General features: G+C 38.4%; 1 protein-coding gene across 1 annotated transcript in view; it reads right to left on the minus strand.

Annotated features, from left to right (window-relative positions):
- The window catches only part of Wbp2 (WW domain binding protein 2), a 49,522-nt gene extending 34,577 nt beyond the window's left edge, over positions 1-14,945 (minus strand). Inside the window, exon 1 of the mRNA XM_076208611.1 lies at positions 14,774-14,945. Coding sequence (XP_076064726.1) covers positions 14,774-14,829 — 56 coding nt within the window. The 5' untranslated portion in view covers positions 14,830-14,945. The remainder of the gene's footprint in view (positions 1-14,773) is intronic.
- Between the last annotated feature and the right edge of the window lie 3,712 nt (positions 14,946-18,657).

Raw genomic sequence — 18,657 nt, forward strand, 5'->3', positions numbered from 1 at the left:
TCAACTCTAAAAACCAGACAAGATGTGTGTTGATCATCCGTTTGTATATTTTGCATACACAACTGGTTAGAGCAATGGGTCTATACCCTTGAGGAAGACTGGTTTTTTTTTCCTGGTTTTGGTATGGTTATAATGATCGAAGTCTTCCACGACTTTGGTGAAGATCCTGTAGTCCAAAATTTGTTCAGTGTATTTAGGAAAAATTCTTTGGTGCATGTAGGAAGATGTGAAATCATTGAGTTATATTATCTTCACCAGGCAAAGTTGGAGATGATAGAGGTATTGCATATTCCAGTTTCGTAAGTGTAAAGGGGAGATTATATGCCTCTTTGTTCTCACTATTTGGAGGAACAACTATTGTACTTTCTCAAATATTTCTGAAGAAGGGAGTGTAGTGGAGAGCACTTGAAATGTTTGTGAAGTATTGTCTGTTACCATAGTCACCCCCTGGTGCTAATTACATTCTCTATTTTTCTATATGATGGAGCAGGCCTGTTAATGTTTACATACAGATGCGAATTCACGGTCTGATATTAAAGTGTTTAGATAAAATGTATCTAGAGATACGTTTATTCTTGTGAGATTTACGGTGCTCTAGTTATGTAAGAATTTATAGAAATACGTATTGTAATTGCTTTTGGTGTATGACCCATGTACGGTGTGTATTTGACGATATTAAATGTACCGTTAAGATGATGCCAAGATTGTTGGAACCGTGGTGCCAACTAGAACGCGTAGAACAATGAAAGAGGTGTTCTTTCTGCCTCTTTCTCTGCTGCGTGAAATTCAAAATGGACGCTTAGTCCTTTGCTTGGGGAAGTAATAGTTGGGAAAAGAATAAATGGGAGGAATAACGGGAATATATAATAGTGAAAACACGCAGGAGGGAAAGAGCAATGGTCACTGGTAAGTTATGACTGCATATCTGGTAAGGATGTATGTAAATTGAAGTGATTAGCAAGGATCCAATTTTCATGCGTTTATAGGAGCAGAACTTGTTTAAGATGGTTAGATGAAAATTATATAATTTGAGCATGTTGTGAAACCCATGATGATAATAGGAATTGGTGCTTTTAATTACATGGAATGTAATACAATGATTATGTTGATGTGGAGGCAGTAGCTCAACTGAGTAGCAGTGGAGACATTGAATATTTACCTCATATGATAAGAATGTGCTTGATTTTGAAATGCAAAGATAAATGCATTCATTTAGTTCTGTACTGTTAGGCTTATTCAATATAGGTATAGATATAATTACCTACTATCTTTTTGTATCCTCCATTTATGATGATAATTAATGTGGGATGATGATTTTTCCTAACTGAAAGGGGATAAGATACATTTGATACAGATGGAGGTTTGCTGGAGGAAGTGAAATAGATATCCGTTATTGTCACTCCACCTTTAAGGGATGAGGCAAGATCTGTTGTTGTCCTCCTAGATCCTTTATTTACTAACTAATTGCTTTAAGGTTAGAGGTGGTAGCCGTGACATGTCCAAACACTTCTGGTACCTCAAGGGGATCAGAAACTATTCTACTGTTAATCTTAAGGATGGGTAATGGAGATGGTACAAATTTTCCCATCAGTTTTCGGATTCTATTCCATACTAAGCTTAAGGGAGAGTTTTGTTTCAATTTACTTATGTATCTGATAAATGATTCTCTCCTTGCTTTTTTGAATGTTTTCTTTTGTTTGGCCAGTGCTCTTTTATAAATTATTAGGTTAACTACTATAGGTTGTCTGTTGTACTTTTTGTAGAAAATTATAGTGATTTTTCTGCTTAAGGCACAGGCATCTGTCCACCATGGAACTAGAGCACGTCTAGGATTTCCTCGAGTTTTTGGTATAGACTTCATGGCCCCATTTATCATAATTCTCTTAAGATGTTCGTAGGTAACATAGACATTTGGAAAATCTTAATCATTTTGGTCAATTTTTGTGTAGTCTTGGTATAATTTCCAATCTCCCCCTTCAACTTTCCATTTTGGTAAACATGGGGATGGAATATTTCTATTTAATTTCATATGGATAGGGAAGTGATCACTTCCGTATAAATTTTTGTCCACAGAACATTGGTATTCTGGTCTCAACGAAGAGGAGCAGATCGTGAGGTCAATGGCAGATTTAGGATTGTGGGTGAGATTGTATCTGGTTGGGGAACCTTCGTTTAGTAGTACGATGTCGTTATTGTCTAGTATGTCTTCTACTATATTGCCCCAACAATTACATGTTCTTTCTCCCCACAGCCTGTGTCTGGCATTAAAATGAATGGTTGGCATAGCTGGTCTATCAGGTTCTGTAGGTCTTCCAGTATTAGTTGTTGGGGATTGCCTGAATCATCTTGCAATCTGTTTTCTAGTGCAGGCTCTAGATATAATGAGCATAGAGCAATCCATTTAGTGGTAAAAATCTGGATTGCGCATGCTTGTAAAGCTGAATTTGGTATCTGTATGTATTGTTAAAAATATAATGAGGATTGAGCAATCCATTTAGTGGTAAAAATCTGGATTGCGCATGCTTGTAAAGCTGAATTTAGGTGAAGGCTTCGATGATTCATTGACTTATAAACAATTATGCCTGTACCTATGCCTGGTCCTCCCTGTATAGGTATACCTGGAGGAGGTGGGGATCTGTAGATAGCATATTCATGTCCTAAATTTGGGGAAGTGTTTCCTAACATCGTCTCTTGGAAACAAATGGCAGAGACTTTATGTTCTTTAAAAAGAATCCGAAGTTGTTCTAGGTTAGGTTGCTTCTTTACTGGATCTCTAGTGGGGCTTGTTTTTGGTGTCTCTTTTTTGGGTTTCCAGGTTTTTTTTCCTGAGTGGGATGGTCCCGAGGTGGAGTGATTGAATCCTTTTTGGCAAGCACCTTGTGGCAACACGCCGCCACTGCTGTAGTGTCCCCATATTGCAGATAGCTTAATTGTAAATCAAATTTGTAATCTTGGTAAAATCATTATTGTACATCTATAATCAAATCATATATTGTAAATATTGTACCACATTCAAGGATGGCCATCATATTGTGGAATCTATTTGTACATAACATTATTTGCATACTTTGTACAGAACATTAATGTATTCATCGTGTATTATGTATGTCATGGCGGACGGACAAATCAAATACAAGTCTAAAGAGAATCTGATTTTCTCTGATCCAATTCTCATGGATGACTTCTCACATCATGTAGTAGGAACACCTACTACAACCTTCAGGTGTTACTTGGCTCAGGGAGAGAGTTTGAGGTCTTTTCTTATAGGAGTTTTGCATCTCCTTGGACTTTGAGTTTTGTACTTTTGGTTGTACAAGGTTGTGACTTTTCTTGGTTAAGGTCGCATAGTCTGGGGAAGAGTCTGTTTTGTGGTTCTCAGAGGCAGATAGAATCTGGTGGGTGCTCGAGGAAGCCTGGGGTGTCCCTGGCGAAGTTTGGAGTGTCACTGTCGATGTCTGTGAGGCTTCTGTAGGAGTCTTGGTGGTCTTGGAAGGAGTCTGGTGTGTCCCCACGGGGGTCCTAGGGGGCTCTGAGGAAGTTTCGTGTGCCATCACAGAAGCCAGAGGGGCCTTCAAGGGAGCCCGGGGGGGCCTCCACAGGAGTTCGGAGGGTCTCTGAGGAAGCCTGGTGGGTCCTCGAGGAAGTTTGGTGACCCCTTAAAGAGGAAGGGTTAGAGGTTTCATCTGAAGGTCTGTAGTTTTTATCCTTGTTTGTCGAGGATGTTACAATGGTGTTGTGTTTGTTTGTTTGAAGAACTTCACTGTAGGTTGTTTTTGGTAACAGCCCCTTTGCATGTCCTATGCTTGTTTTTTCTATGGAAGCTTTCAGGACAGCTTCCTGCTCTTTTTTATATGTAGAGCAATTTCTGTTTTTGGCGTTGTGGTTTTCTTTACAATCTATACATAGTCCTCATTGGTCGCAGTCACCGTGTTCATTTTGAGAGCAATTACCACAGACTTTGTTCCTTGTGCATTTCCTTGAGGGATGACTATAGCCATAACAATTGTAACACTGTAACAGTCTTTGCTTATAAGGGCGAATATTCATTTTTTCTTTATCGATTATAATATCATATGAGAGGTCTTCATTGTTAAATGTGACAACAATCATGTGAGATCTTGGAATTTTATAAACTTTCCATATTGTTTCGGGGCACACCTCAAGAATATCTTCTTCCGACAATTCATGTAGGTCTTGGTTGAAAATAACCCTCTTGGCATAGCTAAATTTGTAATGGGGTTTTATTTCTTTGATGACTCCATCAGGTTCGATTTTTAAGTTGGATGTCATTGCTGCTTGAGTGGGAGACTTGGCATGTATTAAGAAACTTGTTCGTCCAAATCTTGTAATTCTGGAATTTTCCATATCTCCAGCTTTAACCTTTAATTGTTTCCTAAAAGTATACAAATTTGCTCGTTCACCCTTGGTTGTTGCAATGAGCCAAGTAGCTGGCTTAGGTATTCTTGAGATGTTTGCATGTTGTGAGCTTTTATTATGCTCTGTAGGGTAATATACATCGAAATTAGGTGGTACCTTATCGACCAAGGAGCATTTGATATCTTTTGAAATATTTTCTGAATAGGCCTTCTTTGCCTCAGTGGGAAGAATATACTATCCACACTTGCCAATAGTTGAAAGTGTCTGACAGCTGTAGCCTAATTTCTTTTATACATCGAAATTCACTGAATTTTTGTGAAATGTTTTCATAATTCATGTTTAAAGCTAGACTCTCAATTTGTAAAGTCTTTTTATTGCCTTTAAAGGCTGGCATTTCAAATGGTTCTAGTGTGACCATTGTTGGTTTGGCAGTAATAGTGGAAACTGCCTTTTCATTTGAATCTTTATCCATATTCGGTCCAGGGTCTTTGTTATCAAGATTTTCCTTTGCCTTGCATGGGTCGTCAACTGGGTCAAATTTGCGGAAGTGTTCGTTAATACTTTGGAAGGGTGATTAGGGGGAGGATCAGGAGGATCGGGAGGTTCGGGAGGAGGTAAGAGTTTAGGGTCTGCTGTAATTGTAGGTAGTGGAGTTGCCATTGTAAAGTTTATATCTCTTGGGTGTCACCATATATTAGAAATTTTTTGAGTTAATGTACATAGAAAAAGATACTGCAGTTGCTTGATGCCTCAAGCAATGAAAGTAGTAGTCTCTGCAGAGTCAGAAGGATCCAGAATACAACTATTTACAAACAGGGGGTCTCGGTCATAAGTATAAGCTTTCACAACCCATTATGTCCTTTAGTTTTGTTCCATAGAGTATGGAGCCAGCGGTGCTACTCCCTGTGTGCACTGGAACATGGATAGAGAGTCGGCAGTCAAAGGTAGCCCCTCTGCCCTTCCTCCACCAGTATACGGGGTTTTACCCCTAGCAATGAGTAGGGACCTCGCAGTATATCCCATCACCCAGCTGGTTTCTGGTAGGGTTTCAGGGAAACTTTTAACTGTCAGAACCTCTATAGTAAAAGAAAATGTTGAGAAAAGGAGAGTAGGGTAGCAAATAAGAAGGAAAGGGATAGGGGAGTTCACTGGGTAACGAGAGTGGGGGTCCCCTATTTATTAGTTACCCCTGATATCTCACTCTCTGACAACTGTCATGGGGTGATGGCATCGAATCCAGAGAATAGTCCAGTTCATAATCAAGATCAGGCAGGGGTCGTCAATTCATATGTCTGTTTGGCACAGTTTCGGTCTGGAAGCTCAGGATTGACCTCTCCAGCATGGTTGGACCTGGCTGGCACAGCTCAGTCCTTCCTCACAACACGCAAGCCCCCCCCACCCCCACTACATCAAAGTACTGGGCCCCCCCAGGGGGGGGATCATTCTTTGAGTGAGCAACTTACTATGTTGTATATTTTGTCCATTAGTTCTTCTTTGCATTCTTTTAGTATCCAATTTGCAGTTCCGTCTGGTCTATGCAATTACCTAACTTCAAGGTTCGTTAAATGATCCTTTCTTTTTGTGTTATTGTTATTTCCCTCATGGGGGGGACCTCACAGTTCACTTCCTTCATCCCAATGCTGTACTTTTTCTGTAGTGAAAACTGACTTGACGTGATTGTTTATGACTTTGGCCATTTCTAGATCTTCTATGTATTCTGTATTTCTGTGGTGTAGTTTCACCATTTCCTGTTCATTTTTAAGTTTACCATTCACATATTGATAGAATACCTTGGGTTGATCTTTACATTTTCCTATGTCTTTTTCATAGTTTCTTTTTTCCTCTCTGCACACTTTTACATATCAATTTCTATGGTTGATATATATTTGCCATTTTACATTTTTTTTTTTTTTAATCTTTTCTCCATCTTTTCCAAGCTTTATCTCTTCTATCTTTCACCTCACTGCATCTTCTGTTGAACCAGCATTTAATGTACTTTTGTTTTTGTCTTGGTGCATATTTGTTCACTCCTTCATTATAGATTTCCATCAAGATCATCCATTTCTCTTCCACTTTTGTCTCTTCAATGTAGAATTCTTCCCAATTTGTATTTTGAGAGAATCTCTCAAGTTTCCCAAAGTCAGTTTTCTTGTACATCAATCTTTCTTTTCTGTACTTTTCATTTCTTTTCCATATTTCTTCCTTTAGTTCAGCCTCTATTAGTATGAGGTCACTCTTTCCAAATGGCGTCTTGTATTCAATTTTATTCACAATTTCAGTTTCTGCTGTAAATATTAAATCTAGTCTCAACAGTTTGTCATTACTTCTGTATCTGGTATTTTCATTTACCCATTGTGTCAAGTAATACATTTCCCAATAGATCCTCCCCACCTTTCACTGTCATCTCTTCTCAATATATTTCTTTGCAATTAAAATCTCCCATAAGTACCAGGTTACTCCACCCTTCAGTATCTCATTTAATAAATGCCTTGTACCATCTAACATTTTTGAATGCTTCCCCTCTTTCCTAGAGCCCATTTTGGGGGCATATAGATCACCACAAACTTTCACTTTTCATGTTGCTGTCTTCAACTTTTATCATGATCATTTCCACACTGTTTTTACCCTCAGCAACCTTCGTCACATTTAGGTTTTTCTTGGCCATAAACATAATTCCTCCATGGATCCTGTTTCTTGTTTCTGTTTCAATCCAGTAATTGTATAACCCATGTCCAACACTATTAGATGGTCATGGACCCTTTAAATTGTCTCCACAATTCCCATTGTGTCTGGCTTTTCATCTGACAGGTAATCATTTAGACCATTCAATCTGAGATTAATCAGCTTATGTTAGTATAGGCCACTTTTAATTTTTTCTTTCTCCATCCTGTTTTCAGTTTCTTTTGCTTTGCTTACCTTGATGTACCATTTTCTCAGCCTCATGTCTATGACCCTTCAACAGAACTCCTTGCTTGCAGTCTCCGTTCTCTTCACATTTCCCCCCCTTAGTTTCACCCCTTAATATCTTCTATTTCCTCAACATTCATTCCTCTTTTCATCCATATATTGTTGTAATGTTCAATCTTTCCTAACTTGCCTATTTTTGCTAATATGTCTTCTACTACCATTTGTGATCTTAGTTTTATCCTGAGGTCGATTTCTTTAAAATAATGTCCCACTCTATACTTCTATACCTTTCTCTACTTCCTGGTCACCATTTTGTATTTCTTTTAGAACTGTTATTTCTTTTTCTGTTTTTTTTCTAATGTACCTCACCAGACCATATTTTCCCTTTAATCCATATACTACAACACTTTTTCCTATCCACTGTGTCTCTGACCAAATTTGCTTTTTCTTTCATTACTTGAATAATTGCATCCTTTGCATTTTCCATTTCTTAATTTTTAATTCTGCAAATTTTACTAACCAAAGTTTTCTTCAATTCTTTCAGACAATGCCTGTATTTTGTTATTTACCTCTTCTTTTAAGTTCTCACTATTGGTAGTATCATCAATTTTTATCTTTTCATTTACACATTTAACCTTTAGCTAAATATTTAGTTTGGAATTTATTTTCTCAAGTTCACATCTTATTGTTAGCTTCAAAAATCCCTTTTGTCAGATTTACAATATCTTTCCTTAGTTCTATGAATTCTTTCTCCCACAATTTACTATTAATATTCATCTCCCTTTTCATGTCTAAGATTCAACTCAAATTTCTTCTTTCATACTCACCAAAACCGGAAAAAGTGTCTTCGTTATACAGTTGAAACATCCTAGGCATTTCAAGGCCTCTGTTTACATCTAATTTCAGCATAGCGCCTCCAGAGGGCTCTGTGTGTTTGACTAAACATCCGGCTTATAATTATTGTTTAATTTTCTTGCATTTTCACTCATTAGATTGTTTTAACACTGTAGATCAATTATTTAGGGTAACCACAAGTGCTCTCCCTCCCATTCAATACAAACCAGGCCTCTTGTTTTCTTTGCACTATTGAGAATTTTTGTCTTATTCAGCAGCCTTCAGAACTCCAGTCTTGAGGTGTTGACAGCTTGGAAGCTCAGAAGTGTGTGTGTGTATTTACCTACCTTGTATCTTATGGGAACGGGAGCTACGGTCGTGGTGTCCAACCTTTGTATCTCAGTATCTAGTTTACTCTTTAAATTCATGTATGGTTTTTGCATGCACTATTGTTTCATCCAATTTGTTTTAGACATCCACGACTCTGTGGAAAGCTGTTCTTTTTCAGGTTTGATTGATTTATGAGTTTTTGGCCGACGGCCAGGCACTGGGACCAAAATGATCATTCAGCGCCACAATGAATTTATGAAAATTGAAATTAATGAGATGTTAATGGAATGAATTTAAAATAAAGATAAGTTGCATAGTAAGACTATGCATATGAATAAAAATCAAAATGAATTTAAAAATTTGAATGAATAAAATCAAAATGAATTTAGAAAATTTGAATGAAAAAAAAAACAAAATGAATTTAAATATTTGAATGGATAAAAACCAAAATGAATTTACAAATTTGAAAAAAATGTTCTTTTTCAGGTCTCTCCTACAACCATCCTTTTCAAGTTTCTTTTCACATCCTCTTGTATTTCTCTCATCTCAATTTAGTAAGTCTTCTCTATCATTCCTCTCATGATTCTATAGATGGTCAATAGGTCACCTCTTTCTCTTCTTTGTTCCAGACTTTATAATTCCAGCTTTGACAATCTCTCCTCATATGACAGTTTTGAAAATGTTGGGGCCACCTTCATAATTGCTCTTTGGATTCCTTCAATTTTCTTTCTATTCTTTTTAGTACCGAGTGTCCCTAATGTCACTGCATACTCCAGTCATGGCCTTATCAGTGTGACTAGTATTTTCTTCACCATTTCCTCATCCAAGTAGGTAAAGGACACCTTTATTGATCTTAGCAAGCTGTAGGTTTCTCCAGCAATTTTATCTGTTTATCAGGAGTCATGTCCTTTGTGATAATCACTCCCAGGTCTTTTTCAGAACTCACTTTCTTTACTTTGTACCGATTTTATGTTGTCCTGATATTCTTTTTTTACTTTTTCCAAATTCCATTATGCTACATTTCTTTAAGTTGAGGCCCACTTCCAACTCCATTCCCAAACCCTGTTTAGGTCTCTCTGTAGCAACTCACAGTCCATCAGTTTTGAGTCATCTGCAAAAAATTCATGTAACATTTTACACCCTTCTACTTGTATCTATTGTAGGATTTTTCACAATTCGTTTTTTGAAAGAAGTTAAGTTTTCCAAAGTCTGTTCTGTTATAAATCAGTCTTCCTTTCCTGTATTTCTCATTTCTTCCCATATATATTTCCTCTTTAGTTTAAACTCAAGTAGTATGTGGTCACTTTCCCTGATGTAAATATTAGATATGGTCTCAATGGTTCATTATTTTTATATCTGGTATTATCTTTTACCCATTGTGTCACAGTATATTCTATAGTCAAGTAATATATTTCCCCCAAAGGTCCTCTCCACTTTTCACTATCATCTCTTCCCAACATATTTCCTTTGTGTATATATGCACACATATGTATGCGTATGTGTGTGTGAATGTATTTATCCAACTGTAGTATACAGGAAAGGAGCAAGGCTCATTGGGTCCTGTCTCCTATTCTCTAATTTTCTAATATACCTAGACTCAAATTCATGTACAGTTCCAACTTAATCTATACATTTGATTTCCAATGATCATATTTAGATTTGCACTCGTGTATTGTTCGAGCTTGGGCTATATCACCCAAGCTGTTCCACATATTTATATATCTATATGGAAAACTGTATAAAAGAAAAAAAAAGAAAAAAAAAATCTGGCTATAAGGGTTGCCGACAATTGGCCTACACTTGAATCTTAACTGGAGAATGAGATTTAAAAACACAAACTAACTGCCCATTGTATGAAGAACAAGAGAAAACCCTGAAACATTTCTTAATACTATGTAACAGGTATGCAGAAGAGAGAGCAAGACACTACTTCATGCAACAGCCATACCCTAAAATTATGAGCTATAGCCACAGTTCAACTGTTAAAACAATGATGACATCAAAGAAAAGAAGTACTTGAGGCAGATTTGGGAAAGAAGAAAAAAAATATAGTCAAACAATACTGGACAAGCATAAGAAAACCATATAGCGACCCCACAATATTTAACGTCATCATAATATCATTCAGTCTCTTCTAGATTGTTTAACTTTGGTAAGTAGATCACAATATATTCTAATAAAAAAAAAAATTGCTTTAGACAGCCTTCTTGGTCAAGTGCATCACCTTTAAAATTGTCAGAGATTTTGAGGATGTTGACTGCACTAGATTTTTCAAGTTTAGTAAGAAAAATAAAAGGGGTCATTGTCTCAAGTTGGAATGGCCAGCACATTGGAGGATAAACCCAAGGGCAAACAGTTTTTCAACAAGTGTTATCAAACACTGGAATTCTCTGCCAGAATGGGTTGTCATGTCTAGGAATATTTCAAATTTAAAGAAATTATGATAAGCATGTTGGATTACCTTGGGCTTTTTGAAGACATACCACTAAGAGGTATGGGTCCTATAAGAAGAAACTTACTCTCCCACATGTATGACTAGAGATGAGCACATATCAGGTAGGGTAAATTTTTAGAAGTGCACACTTACACGATATAGCATTTGAGATGTCATCTTTGTTTTGGCAAATGCAGAGGTTGAAGAAATTGAAGTATGATAAATCAATTTATTTCAACCTAACCTAACCTGCATTTAGTAATGCAGTACCTGTAATTCTAGAGGTCATCAGGGTCATCGTCATCTTCGACCTCCAAATCTATCAAAACAAAGATGTCATCTAAAGTTGTCAATGTGACTTTGTTCGTTTGTGCATAGCTTTTAGCAATGTTTTATATTATTGATTTCTGCCATAGAAGAATTGTACTACATTGATGTATTATAATTTACAAAATTAATATTTAATTTTGTAATGCTATATCACGTAGGTGTGCACTTTTAAAAAAAATAACCCAGGTAGGGCTTCCTTTACCACTTTAATTAGACTTTGACTTGTGTTTTAGATATATATATATTTAGTATAGAATAATTGGTATTATCTTAATTGTGCACATCTACATGATATAGCATTAAAAATTAAATATTAATTGTGTAAAATATAATACATGAACGTAATATGCAATTTTCTTGGTGGAAATAAAAAACAAAAAACCTTGCTACAAGCAAATTTACTAACGAACGAAGCCGCTAGGATACGGTACAGACGCCATGCCAGTCCAGTCACTATCAGACGACAGCTTTCACGTTGTGGACCGGGTGTTCTCCAACTCCAGGTGATGTTAATAACTGCTGTTGCAAAGACAATTGGCTTCCTTGGACTTTATGAGAGAATACGGGGTTCTGCCGTCATCTGTTCATTGCCCAAGGTTCAATAATAATCAGGCCGTCTGCACCCATGACTACAACAACCCAGATGATCTTTAGAATTTGGGGTACCGAATTACTAAACATTGGTTAGGTTATGTATGTTAATTAAGTTAGGTTAGATTAGGTTAAGTTAGGTTATGTAGGTTAGGTTAGAATTGACTAATTTATCATTCTTCCTTTTCTTCGACCTCGACACCTATCAAAACTAACATGGCATATCATACTCACAGATGATCCCCTGGATGAGGCTTATGCCTGTGACTCCAGATCTACATAAATACTATCATTTCGTGGTGGTGTGTATTGGACTATTGGAGCTCTATAGTTAAATACCAGCTCCAGATTCAACCACTGCAACTTCGTTTTTTTGAAAATAGGTTTTAGCAACTTTTTTTTTATTGATTTCCACCAAGAAAATCAAATATTACATTGATCTACTATAATTTTCAAAATTAATAATTATTTTTCTATTGTTATATCGCATAGGTGTGCACAACTAAAATTTTACAGGCAATTCAAGCCAATCACTGTTGACAAATGTAATGAACATAAAGTCACTGGTAATATAACACACCAAGAACTACTCAAATAAGCCCAATAATGGGCTTATTTCCATTGAGGTCCTCTTAAAACTGACAAAGATTAGAGAGATGCTGCATGACATTCCTTTTAATAAAAAAAATTAATTTATGAACATTAGGTACCAATCAGGAAGCTCGCTGGCTGAGCGGAATAGGGTGTCATTATTTGTGGCGAAGGTCGAGGGGATGGCAGTTCAAATCCTGCCATGGCAAAATTGAACCAAGGGCACAGTTCATTAAATTCTATGCTACAAAGTACTCTGTGAGGGGTACTGTCCTAGCCTTCCAATAGGGGGGAGTTTGTGATGTTAAACCATATCATATCAGGTACCAAACTACTTGGTGTTATACGAGTCAAAAGAAATTCTAGACAATGTGATATATATATATATATATATATATATATATATATATATATATATATATATATATATATATATATATATATATATATATATATATATATACATTTTTTTTTTATTGGATTGTGGGTGACCCAAAACAAACATCAGCCCACACCCCCACATTATTGGAAGGCCCAATTGCCCTTTTGTATGTTACTATTACTATTACATATACAACTATCTTCGAATAATTAGTCATGTGCAAATTATCCATAGAACTGCAGCCCTGAATGGGTTTCATCAAAATAAAATAATCAGTATAATTATGAACGACTCTCCCTCCTCTTTTGACTAACCCCATTGGTAATGCACGCCAGTCAGAACGTCCCACTTGGCCTTTAGTCAAAACGTCCCACTTGGGTATACCAAAACGCCCCACTACCACTGGATCAAACTAACGAATAACGTCCCACATAAAAACGTATTATTAGTGTAATAGATTCCATATAGTTGAATTGCTTCAACTATTTTCTTTAAAATGTGTGATTCTCATGTAATTTGCGGTCACACTACTTAGCGACAACTAGCAAGAACCAGCGACAACTAACAGGAACTAGCATCAACTGCATTAATTAAACCGACAACTAATATTTTTGGTATACCCACTTGGGTATACCAAAACGCCCCACTACCACTGGATCAAACTATGAATAACGTCCCACATAAAAACGTGATATTAGTGTACTAGATTCCATATAGTTGAATTGCTTCAACTATTTTCTTTAAAATGTGTGATTTTCATGTAACTTGCGGTCACACTACTTAGCGACAACTAGCAAGAACCAGCGACAACTAACAGGAACTACCGTCAACTGCATTAATTAAACCGACAACTAATATTTTTAGTATACCCACTTGGGTATACCAAAACGCCCCACTACCACTGGATCAAACTACGAATAACGTCCCACATAAAAACGTGTTATTAGTGTAATAGATTCCATATAGTTGAATTGCTTCAACTATTTTCTTTAAAATGTGTGATTTTCATGTAATTTGCAGTCACACAACTTAGCGACAACTAGCAAGAACCAGCGACAACTAACAGGAACTAGCGTCAACTGCATTAATTAAACCGACAACTAATATTTTTGGGCATAAAATGTATCTTGCAATGACTTATAATAATCTATTCAAACCTAATTTGATGAGATATACAGGACCTAAATTTAATTATTGGTAGCGTCAACTGCATTAATTAAACCGGCAACTAATATTTTTGGGCATAAAATGTATCTTGCAATGATTTATAATGTATTCAAACCTAATTTGATGCGATATACAGGACTTAAATTTAATTTATTTACTAATCGCCGACCAAACCAACCAAAGCCGACCAAACCAAAACAATGACGGATTTTGCTCAAATGCACAATTTTATATAAAAATTAGCAATGGTTTGGTTGCATTGCATTATTTGACCTATTTCCTTTGGAAGTGGGACGTTTTGACATTGTGACACTGGGACGTTATGACGGTGGGACGTCATGACTTGTAAGCTTGGTAATTGCATCACGTGACTACTTTGGTGCAAACAATTTATCGATATCTATGAACACAAAATGGAACTTGATATCATTAACATGGGTCTACTTTAACATGTAATACATTATTTTGATGAGATTCTTGAGGAAGATCAATGGAATCAATTTTGTATATGCATTCAGCGGATGAATCATGGTCACATTCTTATCATGCAATTTGAATCACCTCCTCCTCTTCCCGTTGTAAGTTTAATAAAACACATTTTATTTTAAATCAGACACCCCCCTTTCAATAATTTGTCATTTTTGTCATAGAATTTACCAGAATCTATGACATGACAATAAACAAAACGTCATTACATACTAACAGGTTTCTAGTTAATCTAAACACCAGTGTGTCTTCTTGACATTCGATCATTTACAATTCTTATTTTCACTTATTTCCCCCACGAAGGCCTCAATTAAGTGCCCAAAAGAAATAAATTAAACCCTTACATTTCTCCTTGAAAAATCAGGACGCCTCCCCCTTGGTGAGCTCCGTTTAACGCCATGTTCTTCTGTTAACAACACACAATGTCAGAACTTCTGGAATTATCGCTGGGAAAAGATATGCTCTCTACGACTCCGTGATACTGGGGGAGAGTTGCCAGGTCGATGATTACACACCAAAACATACAAACTGTCGTAAATGCCGTCTAGAAAAACCGCCAAATTCGCCAGTCATCGAACCCACCCAAACCCGCCAAAAAGTAAAATGTGTGTATATGTGAACTATAATACTATTGTGTACGTGCAGTGCATATGTCATATAATAGCTATGTGACAAAAATACGTAAATATGTAAAGATAAGCGAACACATGTGGTTAGAGTATCTGTAGCTTGGTCATGGATTAATACTAAATGACCCATGACAGCATCTCTACAAACTGACGTCATTTAGTTGTAATTTGATATCTAGATGATTCTGGATCCAGTAGCTATTTTCGATGCAACTTTGACACCATAAGGTCAGTATTCATAAACGAAGAAGTTACAAGAAATTGGTTAATAAAAATGATAATGTAGCCGTCATTTGATAACTAAATTGACATCTAATCGATAAAATGTGACTGTTCATTACCGTATCATAATACAATATTGTTTTCTTTCAAACCAAGTGCAATTATAATTGACCGAAAAATGCGCCACAAGACAAGGGTTGGCAGTTTCTGGACCATCTCAGCCTGTGTTTGGCAGTAAATAGCCCAACCGTTCCCCATTTCATGACTCGTCAAACATAAAAATTTGGCATTGCTGAAGTGTTGTGGTCATGTCCCAAAACATTATTTGCTCCAACTTGTGTGGTAAATTAGGTAAATTACCATTCCAATGCATGTAAAAACTGAAGTCATTTATTAAACATTAGATAATAAAATATGTTGATAATACATTTTGTCATGTATTGCACAGGGAGAGTGGCGAGGTTTGCGTTGCTTATTTATTTAAGCGCTACGTGTAAGCAAAAAAAAATAAAAAACACTCGCAAATGACGTAATGTTGCAACGTCATAACTCGCCAAATCGGCGTCTTGTTTACAATGTGATGGCGATACTTTGTCTTGATAACAAAAAATAATGCCAGTAATAAAAGTATACGGACTATCTTAAAAATACATTGCTGAACAGGTGATGTATTTGCCTAATTGTATTTACACAATTGTAGTATACAGGAACTCGGAAAGCTGCCCGAGTTCCCTGCCCATTTCTCCTGAGCCACGACCACCAACCGCCCCTATTCGCTCGCTCAATCGCCCGGTGGGAAAACCCTCTTTTATACACTACTATCTTTTCATTTTCTTACAGACATTCTTCCCTTCCCACAAAAACCGATCTCGCGCGAGTGGGTGGTCTTACCTGGCAAGTCGACAAGTTGATAACCAACAGCGCTCGTAGAGGTCAGACGTCTGTCTCCACTCCAGCTCAGTACCAATCGTCCCTAGCATCGCTCCATACTTACTCGCATCGCTTGAACACAACAGAACTAATAACTTCAACGATAGCAACGCCTCTTCAGTCTCCATAAGTAGACAAACTCTCAGGGTAAACAAAGACATAAAAGTGCTTAATATCCATTGTTATTCAGTGGATATCTCACACATGACGACACAATACAATAGCTCACTAGCCTCTGGGTACTTACCACAACTTTTCAAGGCCTCCCACACCATTTTCATTCCCAAACCCCAGAAACCCGCCTCCGCCCCCCTTTCATACCGGCCGATCTCCCTTCTGGAGTACTTTGGTAAGGTGTTTGAGCACATCCTCTGCCGCCGCCTGACCGTGTACCTGGAGACGGAGAATGTGCTGAGGAATTGCCAGTTTGGTTTTCGGCCGGGGCGCGGTGCAGACGACGTCATTTCCATAATCACTCAATGGGTTCAAAGACCGCCAGACGGTCGCCCTGGTAAGGCCATTTTGGTTTGTAGGGATGTGGAGAAGGCATTCGATACTGCCGTTCACAAGGTTGCTCTGCAACTACCTGGACGACAGGACAATAAGAATAAAGTGGCGGGGCTGTCTGTCCCAACCTTTTGTGCCGAAGGCTGGAGTACCGCAAGGGTCAGTCCTTGCCCCCCACTCTGTACAATCTATATACGAATGACCTGCCAGAGCCAGCTTATCCACGCAACCGAGCTCTAACTCTTTCGTATGCGGACGACACTAATCACAATAACAGACACAAAACGCTGCAGGGAGCGTTACTCGTAATGCAAAATATCCTAGACGATGCCAACCAATTAAAGCAGTGTGATAGGCAGTGCTCCTGTGCGCTTCGCCCAGACGGAAGGGACTAATATCCTTTTCCATCTAATGGATCAGGAAAGTCTCGACGCCTGTTTCGAGAAAAAGACTGTTGGAAGACTGGAGAAGCTGGGATTCTCTCCCCGAAGGATCAATCCCACTCATGCTCATGGTAGAGCGTCCATATACGTGGGCAGGATTGTCCTAGACTCGCTTGGAGACAAGGACGCCATCCTGCGTGACTTAAAGGAGAAGAATACGGATGTTGACTTTGTCGACGCCTTCCGGCCTCTGGCATCGTCAAGATTTCTTTAAAGTCTAAGTCAGATCTGGAGAAAGTTCTTCAGGTAGGACTTAAAATAAGAGAAGTAAAGGAGCTCAAGGTCAGGCAATGCTTGATCTGCTACTCCTTAAAGCAAATATCCCGTTCTTGTCCTCAACCCAAGCTCACAAGGTGTTCCAAGTGTGCTTCCTATGGACATCGCTGTAGGGAATGCGCAGCCGCGAGACTCAAGTGTCTTCTGCGTGGAGGAACCCACAGTGCCATCTCCGATTCTTGTCCTGAAATGAGAAAGGCAGCGGACATTACGCAACCCGCACCACCGGTGGCGAGGTCAACTCCCATCACCCGCTCCCTGTTTGCGCAACCCTCTAATCCTCTGCCTCAAGCCAAGACCTCCTCCACCCCCTCCCCAAGTGAGGACAGCCAGGAAGATGGCAGGCTCACAGGTTAAACTTCCAAGTTTCTCCCATGACTTGGAGAGCTGGCTAGTTCACGCCGAGGCGTACTTAGCCACCCAGAACGACGTGCCGGACCAGCAAGCCTTCGGAGCATACATCGCCGCACTACCGACGGACGTCATTGCTCTCGTACGTGACGTCGTCATTTCACCCCCGGAGGAAAACAAATGTGCAACCCTCAAGACTTCCTTGAGGAAACACTCCGCCAGGCCCGATAACGAGCTGTATAAGGAAATCCAGCAAAGTGAACTCGGAGACGACCGACCATCACAACTCTTCAGGACAATTACCACCCTTACCGCACGGGCAAGGGTGCAGTTGCCCAAGGAACTCCTCCAGTCATTACACCTCGCCAAGATGCCGGAGGCCTACCAGTTAAATCTGGAAGCCCTAGCTGCCGACAAAGACGACGACGCCTACTGCTCCATCGCCGACAGGATGTACCAGCGCCATAGGTCCTTACAAGCTACGACACACGCCACGCTCTCTGCGAGGAGCATCGTTTACCCCATTCAACTCATTCATGCCAGCCGCTTGTTGTGTAGATACGAAAAACCGGATATGGTAATGTACTTTATAAAACACCTATACATACTGTATGCATAGTTTTTTCCTCTGTAGTCATGAGAGACACTGAAATGCTTTCATATTCTCCATGCTAGCCCTTGCTATAAACAATTAGATACTAGATTTTTAGATTTCAAAGTATGTCCTTTTTTCATCATGTCATCTGAGGTTAAAGGGTTACAGTGATGATGCGATAAATAACATAAGTGAAGTGTCCAGTGAGAAACCAGATGCTAATGATCGCGGGATTCATGGTTATAACCCCCCAACCAGCCGTCACCCTAGACATT

This window comes from Oratosquilla oratoria, chromosome 25 (genome assembly GCF_046742065.1).
Source record: "Oratosquilla oratoria isolate Oo_2021 chromosome 25, ASM4674206v1, whole genome shotgun sequence".
Classification (NCBI taxonomy): domain Eukaryota; kingdom Metazoa; phylum Arthropoda; class Malacostraca; order Stomatopoda; family Squillidae; genus Oratosquilla; species Oratosquilla oratoria.